Genomic DNA, 25,323 nt, shown 5'->3' on the forward strand with positions numbered 1-25,323 from the left:
GCAGTGCATGCATTTTTTTCTTATTTCACTGAAATACGCCCCTATACGCTTTTACTAGAATTAACAGCAGAAATGCACTGAGAATATATTTTTCTTATTTTACTGAAATATGCCCCTATACACTTTCACCAGAATTAACTGCAGAAATGTACTGAGAATATATTTTTCTTTTTTTACTCTAATACACCCCTATATGCTTTCACCAGAAATAAATGCAACAGTGCAGTGAGTATATATTTGTCTTATTTTACTGAAATACGCTCCTAAACACTTTCACCAGAAAAAAACTGCAACAGTGCAGTGAGTATATATTTGTCTTTTTTTACAGTAATACGCCACTAAACACTTTCAACAGAAATAACTTATTATATTTTTTTTTTATTAAATACGCCAATAACCACAGAAGTGACCTGAGAATGCATATTTCTGGTTGTAATGAAATAGGGCACTATGCACTTTAACTAGAAAACAATTAAATAGCGCAGTGTGTACATTTTTTTCTTATTTTATTGAAATACGCCCCTATACGCTTTCACTAAAATTAACTTCAGAAATGCACTAATAATATATTTTTCTTAACCTCTTAAGGACTTAGGGCGCACTTTTTTGTGGTGCATTTTTTTTTTTTGTGTATGGTGACTCTGGCCGGCACTCTTAGCGTCCGGCCACTGTTAGCGCATCACACACCCCACCGCTGATCAATTTCGGACGGTTAATCAGCGGTTTTGAATTTTTTTTAAAAATTTTTTGCTCTTTTTTTTGTTATTTTTTATTTTTTTCTGTGAAATTTAGGGTGAGTTCGTGAACACCCGTGCCCCCACACACACGCACACCAAATAAAGATTTACACACACGCACATGTACACGCAGACACACACTTCACTATGGCCCACCGGACGTTCTCGGACGAGGAGGCATACGCCCAGCTTGCCTCCGACTCCGAGAGTCCCAGTGAGGACGAGGATGACCCCACATTCCTGTTGTCATCCGCATCCTCCTCATCATCTAGCGATGATGATGAGCCTCCAAGACGGCGGAGCAAGGGGACCGCCATGTTAGGGACCCTGTGGCCCACACTAGTACGAGCAGCTCTGGGGCTCGTACTGGTTTCCCGGCCCACCAGTTAAATCCACCGGAGCACCCTGCCGGTGAACTTGTCTGGTGTAGCCCAGAGCAATACGAGCCCGTGATTCCTGATTTTGTAGGCCAATCAGGAATCCAGATTTCCACAGTGGGCTACACTGAATATGACTTTTATTGTCATTTTTTCCGTGACCCACTGGTAAATCTGGTAGTGGAGCATAGGAACCTGTATGCTCAACAGTTCATTGCTCAACACTCGGGCTCCTTTTTGGCCAGGCCCTGTGGCTGGACGCCGGTCAGTGCAGCTGAAATGAGGACATTTTGGGGCCTCGTGCTGATTATAGGCCTGGTCAAGAAACCCAGTGTCAGGCTGTACTGGAATGGGGACGTCCTATACCAGACCCCATTTTACAGTACGGCCATGACACGCTTCCGGTTTGAGGCCATACGGAAATGTCTGCATTATTCCGATAATGCAGCATGTCCCCCCCCCCCCCCCGAGGTGATCCTGCCTATGACCGTCTGTATAAGATACGGCTGGTCATTGATCACTTTGGGGCCAAATTAATGGAGGCCTATGTACCTGGAAGGGAGGTCGCGGTTGATGAGTCTCTCATTGTGTTCAAGGGGAGACTCATTTTCCGCCAGTATGTGCGAGGTATGGAGTGAAGCTATACAAAATTTGTGAGAGTACCTCAGGGTACACTTACAAATTTTGTGTATACGAGGAGCGAGATTGCCAGATTAAACCCCCAGAATGTCCCCCCACTCTGGGTGTTACCGGGAAACTTGTGTGGGACCTTATGTACCCACTGCTGGATAAGGGTTACCACCTTTACGTGGATAACTTTTATACCAGTATCCCCTTGTTCCAGTCCCTTGCCGCCAGATCCCCGTCCGCTTGTGGGACCGTGCAGAAAAATCAACGCGGCCTCCCTGCCCACCCCCACCAGGTACCTATCCCCAGGGGTGAGACCCGTGCCCTTACCACTGGAAACCTGTTGCTGGTCAGGTATAAGGACAAGAGGGATGTCCTTATGCTGTCCACAATTCATGGTAATGGCATCACCCCTGTCCCTGTGCGAGGTACTGCGGCAACGGACCTCAAGCCCGATTGTATCGTCGACTACAATCGCTACATGGGAGGAGTTGATCTCTCGGATCAAGTCCTCAAGCCATATAACGCCATGCGCAAAACCCGGGCATGGTACAAAAAAGTTGCGGTCTACTTGGTACAGGTTGCCATGTACAACTCTTTTGTGCTGTCCCGGAGCGCTGGCAGCACAGGGACATTCCTCCAGTTCTATGAGGCAGTCCTCAAGGCCCTGATCTTTTTAGACCAGGAAAGAGCAGGCCGGAGTACCTTGGGCACTGTAGGCGCCCGGATCGTCCCTGGCCAACACTTTCCAGGTGTGGTCCCCAAAAGTGCAGAGTGTTTCGCAGGAGGGGGATACGGAAGGACACCACTACTCAGTGCGACATGTGCCCCGATCATCCAGGCCTCTGCATTGACGGTGGCTTCAGGGAGTATCACACTTCCATCAAGTACTAAATTTTTATCCCAATTTAGCACTGACATCAGATAAAAAAAACTGGTTCTCAGACTTAAGACACCCAAAAAAACTAAAATAATGTATTAAAAGTAGACATATTAGGTATCGCCGCGTCGGTAGTAATCTCCTCTATAAAACTACCCCATGACCTAACCCCCCAGATTAACACGGTCCAGAAACAAAAAAAAAAGTGCAAAAAAAGTTTTTTTTGTCACCTTACATAATAAAAAGTTTAATAGCAAGCGATCAAAAAGTCATATAGCCCCCAAAATAGCGCCAATAAAACCGTCGTGTCATCCCGCAAAAAATGAGCCCCCACATAAGATTATCGGATAAAATAAAAAAAATATGACACTTAGACTTTAGAGATACAAATTATTATTTTTTTATCAAAAAGGATAATATAGTCAAAAACCTAAATAATTGTAAAAAAAGTAGACTTATTAGGTATCGCCACGTCCGTAAGAATCTCCTCTATAAAAAATACCCCATGACCCAACCCCCCAGATTAACACGGTCAAAAAAAAAATAGGTGCAAAAAAAGATTTTTTTGTCACCTTACATAACAAAAAGTTTAGCCCCGAAAATAGTGCCAATAAAGCTGTCCCTTCATCCCGCAAAAAATTAGTCCCCACATAAGATAATTGGACAATAAAAAAATTTAAAAAATGACACTTAGACTTTAGAGATACAAAACATTTTTTTTGTATCAAAAAGGATAATATAGTCAAAAACCTAATTAATTGTAAAAAAAAAAAAAAGTAAACTGCTGTATCAGTAAAAGGGAGGCAGCAAAAGGAAAGGACCGACATGGTTTCTGGAAGGCCGATTTTGATGGCCTATTTTATTGACACCATGTCCCTTTTAAAGTCGCCCTGATGCCCCCCTAGAGTAAAAACTCCCTAAAAGTGACCCCATCTAAGAAACTACACCCCTCAAGGTATTCAAAACTGATTATACAAACTTTATTAACCCTTTAGGTGTTCCTCAACAGTTAATGGCAAATGGAGATGTAATTTCAGAATTTCAATTTTTGTTAACCTTGCCTTACAAAAATGTAATATAGAGCAACCAAAAATCATATTTACCGTAAAATTAGTCCCCCAAAAAATGCCTCCTTATCCCGTAGTTTCCAAAATGGGGTCACTTTTAGGGAGTTTCTACTCCAGGGGTGCTTCAGGGGGTTGAAACAGGACACAGTGTAAATAAACCGGTCCATAAAAATCAGCCCTCCAAAAACCAAACGGCGCACCTTTCACTCTACGCCCCACTGTGTGGCCGTACAGTAGTGTATGGCCACATATTGGGTATTTCTGTAAACGGCAGTCAGGGCAATAAAGATACAGTATTGTTTGGCTGTTTACCCTTGCTTTGTTAGTGGAAAAAATGGGTTAAAATTTAAATTTAGGCAAAAAAATGACATTTTCAAATTTCATCCCCATTTGCCAATAACTCTTGTGCAACACCTAAAGGGTTAACAACGTATGTAAAATCAGTTTTGAATACCCTTTTCACCACTGCGCACCTTCCACTCAGCAGGGCGTAGAGTGGAAGGTGCGCAGTTTGTTTTTTGGAAGGCTGATTTTTATGGACCGGTTTATTTACACCATGTCCCATTTTAAGCCCCACTGATGCACCCCTAGAGTAGAAACTCCCTAAAAGTGTATATACGCTTTCATCAGAAATAACCGCAGAAGTGACATGAGAATACATATTTCTTGTTGTAATGAAATACGCCACTATACACTTTGACTAGAAAACAATTAAATAGTGCAGTGCGTAAATATTTTTCTTATTTTACTGAAATACGCCCCTATACGCTTTCACCAGAAATAACTGCAACAGTGCAGTAAGTATATATTTGTCTTATTTTACTGAAATACGCTCCTATACACTTTTAATAGAAATAACTGCAACAGTGCAGAGCTTGTATAATTTTCTTATTTTACTGAAATACGCCCCTATACGCTTTCACCAGTATTAACCGCAGAAATGCACTGAGAATATATATTTCTTTTTGTACTGTAATACGCTCCTATACGCTTTAACCAGAAATAACTACAACAGTGCAGTGTGTATATATTTTTCTTATTTTACTGAAATACGCCTCTATACTCTTTCACCAGAAATAACTGAAGAAGTGACCTGAGAATATATATTTCTTGTTGGAATGAAATAGGCCACTATACTCTTTAACCAGAAAACAATTCAATAGTGCAGTGTATATATATTTTTCTTATTTTAGTGAAATACTCCCCTATACGCTTTCACCAGAAATAACTGCAACATTGCACTGCTTATATATTTTTCTTATATTACTGAAATATCCCCTTATACCCTTTTATCAGAATTAACTGCAGAAATGCACTGAGAATATATATTTCTTGTTGTACTTAAATACACCCCTATATGCTTTCACCAGAAATAACTGCAACAGTGCAGTGCGTATATATATTTCTTTTTTTAATAAAATACGCCCCTATACGCTTTCACAAGAAATAACCGCAGAAGTGACCTGAGAATACATATTTCTTGTTGGAATGAAATAGGCCTCTGTACGCTTTAACCAGAAATACAAAAATTCTTATTTTACTGAAATACACCCTATACGCATTCAGCAGTATTAACTGCAGAAATGCACAGAGAATATATTTTTCTTTTTTTACTGTAATACACCCCTATACGCTTTTACCAGAAATAACTGCAACAGTGCAATGCGTAAATATTTTTATTATTTTATTGAAATAAGCCCCAATACACATTCACCATAAATAACTGCAACAGTACAGTGCATATATATTTATTATATTTTACTGAAATAAGCCCCTATACACTTTCAACAGAAATAACTAGAGATGGCCTTGTGGTTCGCGGCGAACCAAAACGCTATCAAATAGGTCCACAAAAGTCCTTTTAAGGACTGGTGTAGGTGTACTATTGATAGGTGTGCAGTACAGAGGGGTGTAATACACTTATAATATACTTTCTAACATAGAAAGCATATTATAGTGGATTTGTATTGTGCAGCAGTGGTGAGCGGTTCTGCAGCGATACTGCAGTTACACAGAGTGACAAACGCAATTAGAAAAAATAATTATAACTGGTGTGAAATACCAGTCGCCACTCCAAAAAAACTGATAGCGGGGTGTTAAATACCAATAATATATTTTCTATATCGTGCATTTGGATACAACAGCATTTGTTTGCTGTTTTGCTGCGTTCCTTCTGCTACACAGAGTGACAAACGGTATTGGAAAAAATAATTATAATTGGTGTGATATACCAGTCGCCCCCCAAAAAACTGATAGAAGCGGGCTGTATACCAATTATATACTTTCTATATAGTGCATTTTGGTACTGCAGCATTCGTTTGCTGTTTTGCTGCGTTCCCTCTGCTACGCACAGTGAAAAACTGTATTGGAAAAAATAATTATAACTGGTGTGATTTACCAGTCACCCCCCAAAAAAACTGATTGAAGCGGGGTGTTACATACTAATATACTTTCTTTATAGTGCATTTGGGTACTGCAGCATTTGTTTGCGGTTTTGCTGCGTTCCCTCTGCTACACACAGTGACAAACGGTATTGGAAAATATCATTATAACTGGTGTGATATACCAGTCGCCTCCCAAAAAAACTGATAGAAGCGGGGTGTTTCTGTAGTAGTTTGCACCTATTTTGTGCATGTTGTGGGACTATTTGTGCACTTCTAGTAATTATTTCTTGGCTGCAAATATGAGCTGCACGATCGTGCTCGCGAACCGTCCTGGCAGATGTTTGTCCATCAGTGGAAATAGCTGCAACAGTGCGTATATATTTTTCATTGAAATACGCCCCTATACTCTTTCACCAGAAATAACTGCAGAAGTGTTCTGAGAATATATATTTCTTGTTGGAATGAAATAGGCCACTATACGCTTTAACCAGAAAACAATTAAATAGTGCAGTTCTTATATAATTTCTTTCTTTTTTAACTGAAATATGCCCCCATTACGCTTTCACCAGAAAAAACTACAACAGTGCAGTGTGTATATATTTTTCTTATTTTAGTGAAATACTCCCCTATACGCTTTCACCAGAAACAACTGCAACAGTGCAGTGCGTATATATTTATCTTATTTTATTGAAATTTGCCCATATACGCTTTCACCAGAAATAACTGGAACAGTGCAGTATGTTTACATATATTTCTTGTACTGAATTACGCCCCTATACGCCTTCACCAGAAATAACTGCAACAGTGCAGTGCGTATATATTTTTCTTTGTTACTGAAATATGCCCCTATACGCTTTCAGCAGAAATAACTTCAGAAGTGAAATGCGTACAGTACAGACCAAAAGTTTGGACACACCTTCTCATTCAAAGAGTTTTCTTTATTTTCATGACTATGAAAATTGTAGATTCACACTGAAGGCATCAAAACTATGAATTACACATGTGGAATTATATACATAACAAAAAAGTGTGAAACAACTAAAAATATGTCATATTCTAGGTTCTTCAAAGTAGCCACCTTTTGCATTGATTACTGCTTTTAAGACTCTTGGCATTCTCTTGATGAGCTTCAAGAGGTAGCCACCTGAAATGGTTTTCACTTCACAGGTGTGCCCTGTCAGGTTTAATAAGTGGGATTTCTTGCCTTATAAATGGGGTTGGGACCATCAGTTGCGTTGTGGAGAAGTCAGGTGGATACACAGCTGATAGTCCTACTGAATAGACTGTTAGAATTTGTATTATGGAAAGAAAAAAGCAGCTAAGTAAAGAAAAACGAGTGGCCATCATTACTTTAAGAAATGAAGGTCAGTCAGTCCGAAAAATTGGGAAAACTTTGAAAGTGTCCCCAAGTGCAGTCACAAAAACCATCAAGCGCTACAAAGAAACTGGCTCACATGCGGACCGCCCCAGGAAAGGAAGACCAAGAGTCACCTCTGCTGTGGAGGATAAGTTCATCCAAGTCACCAGCCTCAGAAATCACAGGTTAACAGAGGCTCAGATTAGAGACCAGGTCAATGCCACATAGAGTTCTAGCAGCAGACACATCTCTAGAACAACTGTTAAGTGGAGACTGTGTGAATCAGGCCTTGATGGTAGAATATCTGCTAGGAAACCACTGCTAAGGACAGGCAACAAGCAGAAGAGACTTGTTTGGGCTAAAGAACACAAGGTATGGACATTAGACCAGTGGAAATCTGTGCTTTGGTCTGATCTTTGGTTCCAACCACCGTGTCTTTGTGCGAAGCAGAAAAGGTAAACGGATGGACTCTACATGCCTGGTTTTCACCGTGAAGCATGGAGGAGGAGGTGTGATGGTGTGGGGGTGCTTTGCTGGTGACACTGTTGGGGATTTATTCAAAATTGAAGGCATACTGAACCAGCATGGCTACCACAGCATCTTGCAGCGGCATGCTATTCCATCCGGTTTGCGTTTAGTTGGACCATCATTTGTTTTTCAACAGGACAATGACCCCAAACACACCTCCAGGCTGTGTAAGGGCTATCTGACCATGAAGGAGAGTGATGGGGTGCTGCGTCAGATGACCTGGCCTCCACAGTCACCGGACCTGAACCCAATCGAGCAGAGAGAAGGCAAAAGGGCCAACAAGTGCTAAGCATCTCTGGGAACTCCTTCAAGACTTTTGGAAGACCATTTCAGATGACTTCCTCTTGAAGCTCATCAAGAGAATGCCAAGAGTGTGCAAAGCAGTAATCAAAGCAAAAGGTGGCTACTTTGAAGAACCTAGAATATGACATATTTTCAGTTGTTTCACACTTTTTTGTTATGTATATAATTCCACATGTGTTAGTTCATAGTTTTGATGCCTTCAGTGTGAATCTACAATTTTAACTTTTGGTCTGCACTGTATATATTTTTTTTTGTAGTACTAAATAAGATACTAAGACATAAGCCTCTAAAGGCTTTTCAACATAAGACTTGCAGCCCAATAACAAAAAGCTTGAATGACAGAGCTATCTAATGACTATTTGAATCCCCAAATAACCGTTCCCTTCACTTTTAAATCACTTTCCTATCAACGTACCTAGCGCTTAAAGGGAGTTTGTGCCCTGCAGCCATACTAACTAACGATCTAAAAGGTGTATTTATTTTGTCTATGCAAAAAGTTGGAGAGGATGGTTGCTGGTACCAGATGCAATTGTTTCTAAAATTGGAAAATAACTGCTACTTTGGGATTTACCTATAGACATAGGAGGCCTATGCCTGTTACTGTTTGTTCCTTGGTGAAGGAAACCCAAAAAATGGACAAGAGGAAGGTAACAGCGGAGGCCATATCTTTTGAGAAATGCCACACAATGTTCTGCTTGAAAGTCAAACTGAAATTTTAAAATCACTTATTGACTTAAGATGTGGCTTTCATGACCTGCCAGAAAGTATGTTCCTACAGGCTTCTTTGATGTAAAAGTGCGCCTGATATGAAAATTTCAGGTATTCTTTTATAGAGTTATGCAACTTGGGTTGTTGGTTGAAGAAAAGCACTGTCTGTATTCCCTGTTAGGGTATATCGACATCATAAATTAGGGTCTCCTCCCTCTTTAAGTCTCCAGAGATGCAGTTTAGGAAATATCAATCATATATTTTATATACGGTATAAAAGTATGCTTTATATATATATGTATATATAATTGTGCCAGAGAGGCAATGTCCTTGTTGCCCACAGCAAGCTATCAAAATTTACTTTTACCTGAATGTCAGGACAAGTGAATATGTTGTCTTCATGGAAGTTTTTTTCTAGGAGGATGGTCTCCTTGTCATTCAACGTTAGAGATATTTTCACATTGCTTTCACCTTCAGCTCCCTCCAATTGTAAGCAGATGTGTTCAGGATGCTGGGCACGCAGCTCTGACGGGAAGATGGTAGCAAAGTGTCTGGAAAAGATGACATGGAAGATATGATATCATTATAAAAAGTTAAAGGAGATAAAGGACTATATTGGGACAATCCCTTTAAGTATGGCAGGTCTATTGTCTTTAGTGGTAATAAATGTAAACTGCATAGTTCCAATATGGGCATTTATAGTGTATCAAATGTAATGTGTTATTATTAAAGATGAACTATTGTTTATGTCACAAATTCACCTGTCCGGGTTTCAGTGGCACGATCTCTGGCTTCTTCGTGGCCACGTAGGGGGAGAGGTGCTGCTATGCTATGCTCCCTGTGGCTGCGACAGCATCCTTAGCAACAGAATGCAATGCTCTGTCCCTCTCCATAGCAAGCATGTTCGGAAGGAGATAAGCAGTCGGCTGATTGCTCAGCTGCTCTATTCCTATGTGCTAATGTTTCTGACTAATGGAACGCCAAGTCATGATGAATCAGGCTCTGATTCTTGAACTCGGTTCTCTATTTAAACCCATTACTGTCCATACACCAGTGCCACTGACACCAGTTTATGACTCTCTAGCTGTATTCCTGGTTCCTGTGTTTATCGTATTGCTGGTTCCTCTGACCCTGGGTTGTCTTCTAACCACTCTGTCTCTCGTTTGGTACTGCGTTGTTTGTCTGGTTTTTATCTTGGGTTGTCTTTAGACCACTCTCTGTCTCTTGTTTGGTACTGCATAGCCTGTCTGGTTCTGCCCCATGTACGTATGACCCTGTTTTAGTGTTGTTTTGTCTTTTGGTGTTCATCTGTTTTTGCACATAAGTAGCACAGAGACTGTTGACCAGTTGCAGTCTTGCTACCTTTGGCTTGTACTGCAAGTAGGTAGGGAAAGCGGTCTAGGTTCTAGGTCAGGGCTCACTCTAAATGTATGTCCCTACCTACAGGCATTACAGTTTAAATATTAAGTATTTATGGTAAAGATATTTTCTTAGAAAGCGTGTTTTTTTATTTTATAATTTTTTTTCAGGTTCCTATGTGTGTTTAGAAAAACATATGAGCAATAGATACAATAGTCTTGAGGGGACACATTGACTTTTATGGAAGACTATTCTAGGCATGCTCTGTGACCTGTGCAGATGTTAAGAGGGAGTAGACAGGCTGTAAAATCACCTATTGGGAATAATGGATCCTGTGTTATCTACAAAAATAATCTATAGATAATATAATAAATAATCTACAGAATATATATATATATATATATGTATATATATATATATATATATATATATATATACATATATATATATATATATATATATATATATATATATATATATATATAGTACAGACCAATAGTTTGGACACACCTTCTCATTCAAAGAGTTTTCTTTATTTTCATGACTATGAAAATTGTAGATTCACACTGAAGGCATCAAAACTATGAATTACACATGTGGAATTATATACATAACAAAAAAGTGTGAAACAACTGAAAATATGTCATATTCTAGGTTCTTCAAAGTAGCCACCTTTTGCTTTGATTACTGCTTTGCAGACTCTTGGCATTCTCTTGATGAGCTTCAAGAGGTAGTCACCTGAAATGGTCTTCACTTCACAGGTGTGCCCTGTCAGGTTTAATAAGTGGGATTTCTTGCCTTATAAATGGGGTTGGGACCATCAGTTGCGTTGTGGAGAAGTCAGGTGGATACACAGCTGATAGTCCTACTGAATAGACTATTTAGAATTTGTATTATGGCAAGAAAAAAGCAGCTAAGTAAAGAAAAACGAGTGGCCATCATTACTTTAAGAAATGAAGGTCAGTCAGTCTGAAAAATTGGGAAAACTTTGAAAGTGTCCCCAAGTGCAGTCACAAAAACCATCAAGCGCCTCAAAGAAACTGGCTCACATGCGGACCACCCCAGGAAAGGAAGACCAAGAGTCACCTCTGCTGCGGAGGATAAGTTTATCCGAGTCACCAGCCTCAGAAATCGCAGGTTAAGGCTACTTTCACACTAGCGTTCGTCGGTCCGCTCGTGAGCTCCGTTTGAAGGGGCTCATGAGCGGACCTGAACGCTTCCGTCCAGCCCTGATGCAGTCTGAATGGATGCGGATCCGCTCAGACTGCATCAGTCTGGCGGCGTTCAGCCTCCGCTCCGCTCGCCTCCGCACGGACAGGCGGACAGCTGAACGCTGCTTGCAGCGTTCGGGTGTCCGCCTGGCCGTGCGGAGGCGTGCGGATCCGTGCGGATCTGTCCAGACTTACAATGTAAGTCAATGGGGACGGATCCGTTTGAAGATGCCACAATATGGCTCAATCTTCAAGCGGATCCGTCCCCCATTGACTTTACATTGAAAGTCTGGACGGATCCGTACGAGGCTATTTTCACACTTAGCTTTTATATGCTAATATAATGCAGACGGATCCGTTCTGAACGGAGCCTCCGTCTGCATTATTATGATCGGATCCGTTCAGAACGGATCCGATCGAACGCTAGTGTGAAAGTAGCCTAACAGCAGCTCAGATTAGAGACCAGGTCAATGCCACACAGAGCTCTAGCAGCAGACACATCTCTAGAACAACTATTAAGAGGAGACTGTGTGAATCAGGCCTTGATGGTAGAATATCTGCTAGGAAACCACTGCTAAGGACAGGCAACAAGCAGAAGAGACTTGTTTGGGCTAAAGAACACAAGGAATGGACATTAGACCAGTGGAAATCTGTGCTTTGGTCTGATGAGACAAAATTTGAGATCTTTGGTTCCAACCACCGTGTCTTTGTGCGACGCAGAAAAGGTGAACAGATGGACTCTACATGCCTGGTTCCCACCGTGAAGCATGGAGGAGGAGGTGTGATGGTGTGGGGATGCTTTGCTGGTGACACTGTTGGGGATTTATTCAAAATTGAAGGCATACTGAACCAGCATGGCAACCACAGCATCATACAGTGGCATGCTATTCCATTCAGTTTGCGTTTAGTTGGACCATCATTTATTTTTCAACAGGGCAAAGACCCCAAACACACCTCCAGGCTGTGTAAGGGCTATTTGACCATGAAGGAGAGTGATGGGTTGCTGCGCCAGATGACCGAGCCTCCACAGTCACCGGACCTGAACCCAATCGAGATGGTTTGGGGTGAGCTGGACCGCAGAGTGAAGGCAAAAGGGCCAACAAGTGCTAAGCATCTCTGGGAACTCCTTCAAGACTGTTGGAAGACCATTTCATGTGACTACTTCTTGAAGCTCATCAAGAGAATGCCAAGAGTGTGCAAAGCAGTAATCAAAGCAAAAGGTGGCTACTTCGAAGAACCTAGAATATTTTCAGCTGTTTCACACTTTTTTGTTATGTATATAATTCCACATGTGTTAATTCATAGTTTTGATGCCTTCAGTGTGAATCTACAATTTTCATAGTCATGAAAATAAAGAAAACTCTTTGAATGAGAAGGTGTGTCCAAACTTTTGGTCTGTACTGTATATATATATATATATATATATATATATATATATCAACTGTGAACTGTGCCTGCTGCATGTCATATAGTGTAAGTGTACCACTGCCACACCCCCTGTATTGCAGGAGGCAGTAACAGACACAGTTCATGGGGGTAAGGTAGTGGTACACTATAAAATAATCAGCAGCGGGCACAGTTCATAGTGGGGTATGGCGGTGGTACAATATATAATAAGTGGCTGCAGGCACAGTACATGGGGGTCAGGGGCATGCTACAGCTGCTTTTTTTTTATTCAAAGCCTCTCAGGCACTAGGAAGGCACCCAGCCCAACCCATTAACTTTTTGTGCACTTCTAGTAATTATTTCTTGACTGCAAGTATGAGCTGAAGGTTTTTCAGGTTCGCCTGCCATTAAAATGAATGGAATGAACTTGCGGTTTGCAAACATTTGATAGTGTTTGCGCGATCGTGCTTGCGAACCGTCCCGGCAGATGTTTGTCCATCAGTGGAAATAACTGCAACAGTGCGTATATATTTTTCATTTTTTATTGAAATACGCCCCTATACTCTTTCACCAGAAATAACTGCAGAAGTGTCCTGAGAATATATATTTCTTGTTGGAATGAAATAGGCCACTATACGCTTTAACCAGAAAACAATTAAATAGTGCAGTTTTGTAAATTTACAGTGTGCTTTTCCTGTGTAGAGCCTGCTGTCACTTTGGCAGCTCTTCACAGAGTTGGAGCCTGGGGTCATTATGGTGATGCTGGTCCCCTGTTAGGTCACATGCAGGGCCAGAACAAAGTCCTGTGGATAACTGTGTTGGCACTGCTCTGTAAAGTTTCTCTGCTTGGCATTAGGTTAGCCAATCAACAGCAGACTTTGCTTGCACTCAGGCATTCCCATAGTGGTGAATGGAGAGGTGGCCATGGATGTCCGATGCACTCTACATTTACCACCATGGGGCTATTTCCATAACTCCTATAGCAGTGAAAGTAGAGCATGCCGCACATACACAGTGTGCTCTTCTTCACTTCATTCTGGAGATATAAGCGGTTCCTAGAGAACAGGCCCACATCTATCTGACATTAATGGCATACAGTGCCTTGCATAAGTATTCACCTCCCTTTTCATATTTTGGTGCCTCACAACCTGGATTGTTTAAGGATTTGCATCATTTAATTTACAGAACATGCCCACAACTTTGAAGATGTTTATTTATTTATTGTGAATCAAATAACAAATAGGACAAAATAACAGAAAAAGTCAATACTTTAGGGGGGTGAATACTTTTGCAGGGCACTGTATACCATTAATGTCAGATAGATGTGGGCCTGTTCTTTAGGAACCGCTCATATCTCCAGAATATTTTTAATATTTTATATTGTCTTTACACCCCCGGACAGTATATGCACACAGAGGACATTGTACTGCAATCCAGCACATCAAATATTTGTTAGGTACTGACAGGTCAGTTCAAGGTTTCAGAGATATTTCACAAGGGTAAAAGATTTTCAGCCAGCTTAGAAACCCATAGGGACTCATGGAAAACTAGTATAGCAGGCATGGGTCTTCATGGGACTCACAATCTATTGTTATGGTTCATTCATCACAGAGGACACATTAATACAAAAAATCAGGAGCTGGAGGACTACTGTTATAATGGGGTCTCTGCCTTTTAACAACTTTCCCTGCCATGATGCTAAGTGTAAACATAGAAAATCTATGCATGGTGGAATTGCTGGAATGTGAAGAGGGTATATATATATATATACACACACACTCCTGTTAAAATGTCAGGTTTCTGTGACATTTTATAACTTTTTCCACCTTTAATGTGACCTATAAACTGTACAACTCAATTGAAAAACAAACTGAAATCTTTTAGGCAGAGGGAAGAAAAAATATAAAAATAAAATAGTAAGATTTCATAAGTGTGCACATCCATAAACTAATACTTTGTTGAAGCACCTTTTGATTTTATTACAGCACTCAGTCTTTTTGGGTATGAGTCTATCAACATGGCACATTTTGACTTGGCAAGATTTGCCCACTCTTCTTGGCAAAAACACTCCAAATCTGTCAGATTGCGAGGGCATCTCCTGTGCATGGCCCTCTTCAGATCACCCCACAGATTTTTAATCGGATTCAGGTCTGGGCTCTGGCTAAGCCATTCCCAAACTTTCATCTTCTTCTGGTGAAGCCATTCCTTTGTTGATTTGGATGTATGCTTTGGGTCGTTGTCATGCTGAAAGATGAAGTTCCTCTTCATGTTCAGCTTTCTAGCAGAAGCCTGAAGGTTTTGTGCCAATAATGACTGGTATTTGGAACTGTTCATAATTCCCTCTAGCTTAACTAAGGCCCTAGTTTCAGCTTAAGAAAAACAGCCCCTTGGCATGATGCTGCCACCACCAGCTTCACTGTGGGTACGGTGTTATTTTGGTGATGTGCAGTGTTGTTTTTGCGCCAAACATATCTTTTGGGATTATGGCCAAACAGTTCAACCTTGGTTTCATCAGACCATAAAACCTTTTCCCACATGATTATGGGAGACTTCAGATGTGTTTTTGCAAAATGTAGCCTGGCTTGGATGTTTTTTTTTGTAAGAAAAGGCTCTCGTCTTGCCACTCTACCCCATAGCCCAGACATATGAAGAATACGGGAGATTGTTGTCACATGTACCACACAGCCAGTTCTTGCCAGATATTCCTGCAGCTCCTTTAATGTTGCTGTAGGCCTCTTGGTAGCCTCCCAGACCAATTTTCTTCTCGTCTTTTCATCAATTTTGGAGGGACGTCCAGTTCTTGGTAATGTCACTGTTGTGCCATATTGTCTCCACTTGATGATGACAGTCTCCACTGTGTTCCATGGTATATCTAATGCCTTGGAAATTCTTTTGTACCCTTCTCCTGATACCTTTTAACAATGAGATCCCTCTGATGCTTTGGAAGCTCTCTGTGGACCATGGCTTTTGCTGTGGGATGCGACTAAGAAAATTTCAGGAAAGACCAACTAGAGCAGCTGAACATTATTTGGGGTTAATCAGAGGCACTTTAAATGATGGCAGGTGTATGCTGACTCCTATTTAACATGATTTTGAATATGATTGCTTAATTCTGAACACAGCTACATCCCCAGTTATAAGAGGGTGTGCACACTTATGCAACCACATTATTTTAGATTTTTTTGTTTTCTTCCCTCCACCTAAAAGATTTCAGTTTGTTTTTCAATTGAGTGGTACGGTTTATAGGTCACAAAATGTTCTGAAATTATTTATCTTTATCTCATTTTTTTACAGCACAGAAACCTGACATTTTAGGCTACTTTCACACCTGCGTTAGGTGCAGATCCGTCTGGTATCTGCACAAACGGATCCGCACCTATAATGCAAACGATTGTATCCGTTCAGAACGGATCCGTTTGCATTACCATGAACAATATGCAAACGGATCCGTTTTGACTTACATTGAAAGTCAATAGGAGGCGGATCCGTTTTCAATTGCACCATATTGTGTCAGTGAAAACAGATCCGTCCCTATTGACTTACATTGTAAGTCAGGACAGATCCATTTGGCTCCGCATAGTCAGGCGGACACCAAAACACTGCAAGCAGCGTTGTGGTGTCCGCCTCCAGATCGGAATGGAGGCAGAACGGAGCCAAACTGATGCATTCTGAACGGATCCTTATCCATTCAGAATGCATTAGGGCTAAACTGATCCATTTTGGGCCGTTTGTGAGATCCCTGAATCGGATCTCACAAGCGGACCCAGAAACACCAGTGTGAAAGTAGCCTAAACAGGGGTGTGTAGACTTTTTATATCCACTGTATATATATGTATATATATATATATATATATATATATAATTTTTTTTTTAATCTATAGCTTTTTATTAACTCAACTTGAATGTTGAAAAACTTGAATCGTTGTTAAAAGAGATTTTTAGCAAGCCTTGATGTTTTTTATTTGCCCTAATGAATGGGCTGAAAAACAAGCAAAGTAGAGGAATTGCAACAAGCTCGAAGAAGATGCACTGTAAATTATTAATGAACTGGACTAATGTTTAAATTCGAATAACTGCCGAACATCCAGAAATCATTTAGTATTTTTATCATTGTGTTTTTTTCTTATTGTTCAGTATTTGCATCCAAACAGGCTACAAAACACCTCACTTTTTTCAATGTGTGAAAAAATAACTGAAATATGAATTCTTGGGGCATGCTTTTCATTTGGAAACTGTGTGGGGATAACAATGATTAATGTTCTAGGTGCATTGCTAGTTTAAAACATTTGTGGCCTGAGCCACTGATCTTTTGTCCCAGGCCCCGAATGTCCTGCCTGTCAGCTATATACAACTGTATTGCTGTTCTCAGGAGGGCAATACAATTGAATCTAATGCACTGGAAGAGCTGAAGGACCTGTGGTGACATCACAGGTCATGTGACCAGTAAATCAGGCAGTGGTTGAGAAGGACCTGCAATGAGGTCTCCATCATGTGACCAGTGAAGGACAGGACCACAGTGAAGAGGAGAAGTGCTGGGGAAGAAGCTGTGGTGATGTCTGCTACATGAGGAGAGGTAAGTGAAGGGAGAGGCAGAGCAATGCTGAGAGTTGTGGTTATTTAACTGGGACTGTTTGTTAGGGCTGAAGGGAGGGAGGGATGTTATTTACATGGGACTGTATGTTGGAAGGGGCTGGGGGAGGCAGTGATGTTATATACATGGGACTGTATATTCATGGCAGCTGTGGGAGGGGATTATTTTATTTACATGGGACTGTATATTGGAGGCAGCTATGGGAGGGAGTGATGTTATTTACATGGGACTGTATGTCGGAGGGGCCTGGGGGAGACAGTGATATTATTTACATGGGACTGAATGTTACAGGGTTCTGAGGGAGGGAGTGATGTTATTTGCATGGGACTGTATGTTGAAGGTGGCTGGTGGGGGAATGATGTTATTTACATGGGACTGAATGTTGAGGGTATGATGTTTACATGGGATTGCATGTTGTAAAGGGTGATATTATTTACTTAGGACTGTATATTGAAGATGGCTAGGGAGGAGGTGATGTTATTTACATAGGACTGTATTTTGGAAGGGGCTGTAGATAGAGACGGATGTTATTTACATGGGACTGTATATGGGAGGGGTCTGGAGAGATGGTGTGATGTTATTCACATGGGACTCTATGGCAGAGAGAGGGAAATAGTGTTATTTACGTGGGACTGTATGTTGGAGGGGCTGAAGGGAGGGGAGTGATGTTATTTACATAGGACTGTATTTTGGAGGGCAGGAGAGATGGTGTGATGTTATTTTCATGGGACTGTATTGTGGAGAGAGGAATATAACTACAGGGGGCACTGCAGATCCAGGGGACATTATAGATGTTCCTATTACTTCTGGGGGCTCTATAGAAGTGACTTATAGATCTGCCTTATTTCTACTAAGAGCACTATGGGGACCCTCATTACTACTGAGGGGTCTGTAGATAGCTTTATTATCACTTGGGGAATAGGGGGCCTTATTTCTACTGGGGGCTCTGTGAGGGTATTATTAATACTGGAGGGCTCTTCTACTAATGGGGGCACTATAGGGGAGCAATATCACTGTTGGGGGCACTATAGGGGGCCGTATTACTAATAAGGGCATTCTAGAAGGGAATTACTATTGGTGGGGCTATGAGGAGCACAATTACTTTGGGGGCACTCATTGTTCTTTTGAGACCCTAGCAACGCCTCTGATTCGTTCTAATAAATGGGAAAAATCTGTGGGTGGATTCCGCAGTAGAGGAAACTGCAAACCATAGAATTCCAAAGATCAGCCTTGGAGATCTGCCATGGTCCCACAGTAAACCTACACGGCAAAATGACATGCTGTGTGAAAATGCGCTTAAGGCCTCATGCAGAACCGTACCTTTTTTGCGTACCCAAATTGTGGGTGAGATCCACATGCCATCTGCATTTTTTCTACAGACCTATTTAGTGCAATTTGTGGATATATTCTATCTTTTTGTGGAACACACGGGTGATGCTTGTGCTTTCCACTTCAGTATGTCTGTTAAGCAAAAAGATAGCACATGTCCTATACTTAGCCCTAAAATGCAAAGGACTCACTGAAATCAATGGGTCCGTGAAATACATACAGTCGTGTGCATGAAGCCTAAGGGCTGTTTCACACGAGCGGATGCCGAGCGTGACATCCGCTGCGTGAAAGAGTGCCAAGACCCGATGCGGACAGCAGAAGCACGAAGCGTTAACATGATTGATAATGCTTTGCGCCTCTCTGTGACCTCTTTTCTACGAAATCACGGTGACAACTTTATCTCACGGTGATTTCATAGTAAAGAAATCACAGAGAGGCACGGAGCATTATCAGTCATGTTACTTCTCCGTGCCTCTGCTGTCCGCATCGGGTCTTGGCTGTCATTCACTCAGCGGATGTCACGCTCGGCATCCGCTCGTGTTAAACAGCCCTAAGGGTGAGTACACACATCAAAAAACTTTTTAGCACAAAATTTACATGAAAGTTCACACCATAAACTGCTAATAAGTTCTACTGTGTTACATGCAGATTTCAATGCAGGTTTTGATGCAAATGAATCTATGGATTTCATCAATTCAAGTGCATTGAAATCTGCTGCGAAAATGTATGATCTTTGTGAATCCAGAGGAGAGTTGTTTTTGCTGTGAGTAAAAGTTTTTTTTTAAATATATAGCAATGTCATAAGGTTTGGCTAACAGGAGCGATGAAAGAATACAGCGGACTCCCCCAACCTCTCAGAGGTAACTGACCGGCTGCTGTGGATACGTGAGGCATATTCTGCCATTTTGGCTAACTCGGGTACAGACTAGTAGCTGTAATAACACTAATACTGAGCATATCCGACTGCCGGATATACTGTACTTACTGTATTACAGAAAAGGTGATAGTGAAATAGCACACAGCCATTGTACTTACAGCGTTCCTTCAGATGCCCCCAGGATCTGCAATAAAATCAAACCCACACAAAAGGTCCTAGTCCAGGACATGATTGTGCAGGTGGAGAGGGCAGTGGATAAGAGCGTATCGTGTATGTGCAAGCCTCGCTCTTATATATCCCGCATGGTCTTGCAATTGTATGTACAGCATGAAGATTGCACAGCAAACTCAACACATCAAATATTTGTCAAGCTGGTCAGCTCAAGGTTCTAGAGGGATTTCACAAAGATAAGAAAACATTTTGGGACAGATTTCAGGATATATTGAAATAGATGTGTACAATGGATATTGAGCAGTTTTAACCCCTTCCTACATAGACATTTATGACTAGAGATAAGTAAAGTTTGGAAAATTCAATTCAGCTGCTTTCGCGAATAAAATAAATAAATAATTGCTTTGTGATGAATGACTTACTTCTTCACAAAGCACATTTCTTTTTTAATTTGCGGGTGCAATGACAGGGAGCTGCGATTAAGTCTCTTCACGTTTATTGTACCTGTCAGATGCCGCAATCATAGGCTACTTTCACACCTGCGTTCGATCGGATCCGGTTATGAACGGATCCGCTCATATTAATGCAGATGGTGGCTCAGTTCAGAACGGATCCGTCTGCATTAGAACTTAGAAAAATTTTCTAAGTCTGAAAGTAGCCTGAGCGGATCCGTTCCGACTTTACATTGAAAGTCAATGGGGGACGTATCCGCTTGAAGATTGAGCCATATGGTGTCATCTTCAAGCGGATCCGTCCCCATTGACTTACATTGTAAGGCGGAACAGATCCGCTCGCCTCCGCACGGCCAGGCGGACACCCGAACGCTGCTTGCAGCGTTCAGGTGTCCGCTCACTGAGCGGAGCGGAGGCTGAGCACTGGCAGGCGGATGCATTCTCAGTGGATCCGCCTCCACTGAGAATGCATTAGGGCCAGACGGCTGCGTTCAGGGCCGCTCGTGAGCCCCTTCAAACGGAGCTCACGAGCGGACACCTGAACGCAGGTGTGAAAGGAGCCATACTTAATCGCGGTATTTGATAGTAAAAATTACAATACAAAACAGTCCTATGTAAATTATCACTATTATTATTATACTTACCTCCGTTTGCTCGTGACTAGAGTTGAGCGGACACCTGGATGTTCGGGTTCGAGAAGTTCGGCCGAACTTCCCGAAAATGTTCGGGTTCGGGATCCGAACCCGATCCGAACTTCATCCCTAACCCGAACCCCATTGAAGTCAATGGGGACCCGAACTTTTCGGCACTAAAAAGGCCGTAAAACAGCCCAGGAAAGGGCTAGAGGGCTGCAAAAGGCAGCAACATGTAGGTAAATCCCCTGCAAACAAATGTGGATAGGGAAATGAATTAAAATAAAAATTAAATAAATAAAAATTAACCAAAATCAATTGGAGAGAGGTCCCATAGCAGAGAATCTGGCTTCATGTCAGCAGAGAATCAGTCTTCATGTCATAGCAGAGAATCAGGCTTCACGTCAGCCACCACTGCAACAGTCCATTTTCATAAATTTAGGCCAAGCACCCAGGCAGAGGAGAGAGGTTCCGTAACACAGAATCTGGCTTCATGTCACCAGAGAATCAGTCTTTATGTCATAGCAGAGAATCAGGCTTCACGTCACCCACCACTGTAACAGTCCATTTTCATAAATTTAGGCCCAGCACCCAGGCAGAGGAGAGAGGTCCCGTAACAGACAATCTGGCTTCATGTCAGCAGAGAATCAGTCTTCATGTCATAGCAGAGAATCAGGCTTCACGTCACCCACCACTGTAACAGTCCATTTTCATTAATTTAGGCCCAGCACCCAGGCAGAGGAGAGAGGTCCCGTAACAGACAATCTGGCTTCATGTCAGCAGAGAATCAGTCTTCATATCATAGCAGAGAATCAGGCTTCACGTCAGCCACCACTGCAACAGTCCATTGGCATATATTTAGGCCCAGCACACAGGCAGAGGAGAGAGGTCCCGTAACAGACAATCTGCCTTCATGTCAGCAGAGAATCAGTCTTCATATCATAGCAGAGAATCAGGCTTCACGTCAGCCATCAATGCAACAGTCCATTGTCATATATTTAGGCCCAGCACCCAGGCAGAGGAGAGAGGTCCCGTAACAGACAATCTGGCTTCATGTCAGCAGAGAATCAGTCTTCATGTCATAGCAGAGAATCAGGCTTCACGTCACCCACCACTGTAACAGTCCATTTTCATAAATTTAGGCCCAGCACCCAGGCAGAGGAGAGAGGTCCCGTAACAGACAATCTGGCATCATGTCGGCAGAGAATCAGTCTGCATGTCCTAGCAGAGAATCAGGCTTCACGTCAGCCACCACTGCAACAGTCCATTGTCAGATATTTAGGCCCAGCACCCAGGCAGAGGAGAGAGATCCCGTAACAGACAATCTGGCTTCATGTCGGCAGAGAATCAGTCTGCATGTCCTAGCAGAGAATCAGGCTTCACGTCAGCCACCACTGCAACAGTCCATTGTCAGATATTTAGGCCCAGCACCCAGGCAGAGGAGAGAGGTCCCGTAACAGACAATCTGGCTTCATGTCAGCAGAGAATCAGTCTTCATATCATAGCAGAGAATCAGGCTTCACGTCACCCACCACTGTAACAGTCCATTTTCATAAATTTAGGCCCAGCACCCAGGCAGAGGAGAGAGGTCCCGTAACAGACAATCTGGCTTCATGTCAGCAGAGAATCAGTCTGCATGTCCTAGCAGAGAATCAGGCTTCACGTCAGCCACCACTGTAACAGTCCATTGTCAGATATTTAGGCCCAGCACCCAGGCAGAGGAGAGAGGTCCCGTAACAGACAATCTGGCTTCATGTCGACAGAGAATCAGTCTGCATGTCATAGCAGAGAATCAGGCTTCACGTCACCCAACATTGGAACAGTCCATTGGCATATATTTATGCCCCGGCACCCAGACAGAGGAGAGGTTCATTCAACTTTGGGTAGCCTCGCAATATAATGGCAAAATGAAAATAAAAATAGGATTGAATGAGGAAGTGCCCTGGAGTCCAATAATATATGGTTAAGGGGAGGTAGTTAATGTCTAATCTGCACAAGGGATGGACAGGTCCTGTGGGATCCATGCCTGGTTCATTTTTATGAACATCAGCTTGTCCACATTGGCTGTAGACAGGCGGCTGCGTTTGTCTGTAATGACGCCCCCTGCCGTGCTGAATACACGTTCAGACAAAACGCTGGCCGCCGGGCAGGCCAGCACCTCCAAGGCATAAAAGGCTAGTTCTGGCCACGTGGACAATTTAGAGACCCAGAAGTTGAATGGGGCCGAACCATCAGTCAGTACGTGGAGGGGTGTGCACACGTACTGTTCCACCATGTTAGTGAAATGTTGCCTCCTGCTAACACGTTGCGTATCAGGTGGTGGTGCAGTTAGCTGTGGCGTGTTGACAAATCTTTTCCACATCTCTGCCATGCTAACCCTGCCCTCAGAGGAGCTGGCCGTGACACAGCTGCCTTGGCGACCTCTTGCTCCTCCTCTGCCTTGGCCTTGGGCTTCCACTTGTTCCCCTGTGACATTTGGGAATGCTCTAAGTAGCGCGTCTACCAACGTGCGCTTGTACTCGCGCATCTTCCTATCACGCTCCAGTGCAGGAAGTAAGGTGGGCACATTGTCTTTGTAGCGTGGATCCAGCAGGGTGGCAACCCAGTAGTCCGCACACGTTAAAATGTGGGCAACTCTTCTGTCGTTGCGCAGGCACTGCAGCATGTAGTCGATCATGTGTGCCTGGCTGCCCAGGGGTAAGGACAAGCTGTCCTCTGTGGGAGGCGTATCGTCATCGTCCTGCCTTTCCCCCCAGCCACGCACCAGTGATGGGCCCGAGCTGCGTTGGGTGCCACCCCGCTGTGACCATGCTTCATCCTCATCCTCGTCCTCCAGTAGTGGGCCCTGGCTGGCCACATTTGTACCTGGCCTCTGCTGTTGCAAAAAAACTCCCTCTGAGTCACTTCGAAGAGACTGGCCTGAAAGTGCTAAAAATGACCCCTCTTCCTCCTCCTCCTCCTCCTCCTGGGCCACCTCCTCTTCCATCATCTGCCTAAGTGTTTTCTCAAGGAGACATAGAAGTGGTATTGTAACGCTGATAACGGCGTCATCGCCACTGGCCATGTTGGTGGAGTACTCGAAACAGCGCAACAGGGCACACAGGTCTCGCATGGAGGCCCAGTCATTGGTGGTGAAGTGGTGCTGTTCCGCAGTGCGACTGACCCGTGTGTGCTGCAGCTGAAACTCCACTATGGCCTGCTGCTGCTCGCACAGTCTGTCCAGCATGTGCAAGGTGGAGTTCCACCTGGTGGGCACGTCGCATATGAGGCGGTGAGCGGGAAGGCCGAAGTTACGCTGTAGCGCAGACAGGCGAGCAGCAGCAGGATGTGAACGCCGGAAGCGTGAACAGACGGCCCGCACTTTATGCAGCAGCTCTGACATGTCGGGGTAGTTGTGAATGAACTTCTGCACCACCAAATTCAGCACATGCGCCAGGCAAGGGATGTGCGTCAAACCGGCTAGTCCCAGAGCTGCAACGAGATTTCGCCCATTATCGCACACCACCAGGCCGGGCTTGAGGCTCACCGGCAGCAACCACTCGTCGGTCTGTTGTTCTATACCCCGCCACAACTCCTGTGCGGTGTGGGGCCTGTCCCCCAAACATATGAGTTTCAGAATGGCCTGCTGACGTTTACCCCGGGCTGTGCTGAAGTTGGTGGTGAAGGTGTGTGGCTGACTGGATGAGCAGGTGGAAGAAGAGGAGGAGGAAGCCGAGAAGGAGGAGGTGGCAATAGGAGGCAAAGAATGTTGCCCTGCGAGCTATGGCGGCAGAAGGACGTGCGCCAAACAGCCCTCCGCCTGGGGCCCAGCTGCCACTACATTTACCCAGTGTGCAGTTAGGGAGATATAGCGTCCCTGGCCGTGCTTACTGGTCCACGTATCTGTCGTTAGGTGGACCTTGCTACAGATGGCGTTGCGCAGTGCACACTTGATTTTATCGGATACTTGGTTGTGCAGGGAAGGCACGGCTTTCTTGGAGAAGTAGTGGCGGCTGGGAACAACATACTGTGGGACAGCAAGCGACATGAGCTGTTTGAAGCTGTCTGTGTCCACCAGCCTAAATGACAGCATTTCATAGGCCAGTAGTTTAGAAATGCTGGCATTCAGGGCCAGGGATCGAGGGTGGCTAGGTGGGAATTTACGCTTTCTCTCAAATGTTTGTGAGATGGAGAGCCGAACTCTGCCGTGTGACATGGTTGAGACGCTTGGTGACGGAGGTGGTGGTGGTGTTGGTGGTACATCCCCTGTTTGCTGGGCGGCAGGTGCCAACGTTCCTCCAGAGGTGGAGGAAGAGGCCGAGGCGGCAGCAGCAGAAGAGGCCGAGGCGGCAGCAGCAGAAGAGGCCG

The 25,323-nt window shown here is 43.3% G+C and overlaps 1 protein-coding gene across 3 annotated transcripts in view; it reads right to left on the reverse strand.

The window, feature by feature from the left end:
• Nucleotides 1-20,032, reverse strand: part of LOC122942295 (alpha-2-macroglobulin-like) — a 186,263-nt gene extending 166,231 nt beyond the window's left edge. For 2 of the 3 annotated variants that reach the window (XM_044299829.1, XM_044299828.1), the window contains exons 1-2: nt 19,880-20,031; nt 9,336-9,519 (exon numbers count right to left, since the gene is read on the reverse strand). In XM_044299829.1, coding sequence (XP_044155764.1) covers nt 9,336-9,519; nt 19,880-19,950 — 255 coding nt within the window. In that variant the 5' untranslated portion in view covers nt 19,951-20,031. Of the gene's footprint in view, nt 1-9,335; nt 9,520-19,879 lie in introns of all 3 variants that reach the window. The other variant, XM_044299830.1, reaches the window with a different exon arrangement.
• Nucleotides 20,033-25,323: the final 5,291 nt, after the last annotated feature.

Source organism: Bufo gargarizans, chromosome 6, assembly GCF_014858855.1.
Source record: "Bufo gargarizans isolate SCDJY-AF-19 chromosome 6, ASM1485885v1, whole genome shotgun sequence".
In the NCBI taxonomy this organism is placed as follows: Eukaryota; Metazoa; Chordata; class Amphibia; order Anura; family Bufonidae; genus Bufo; species Bufo gargarizans.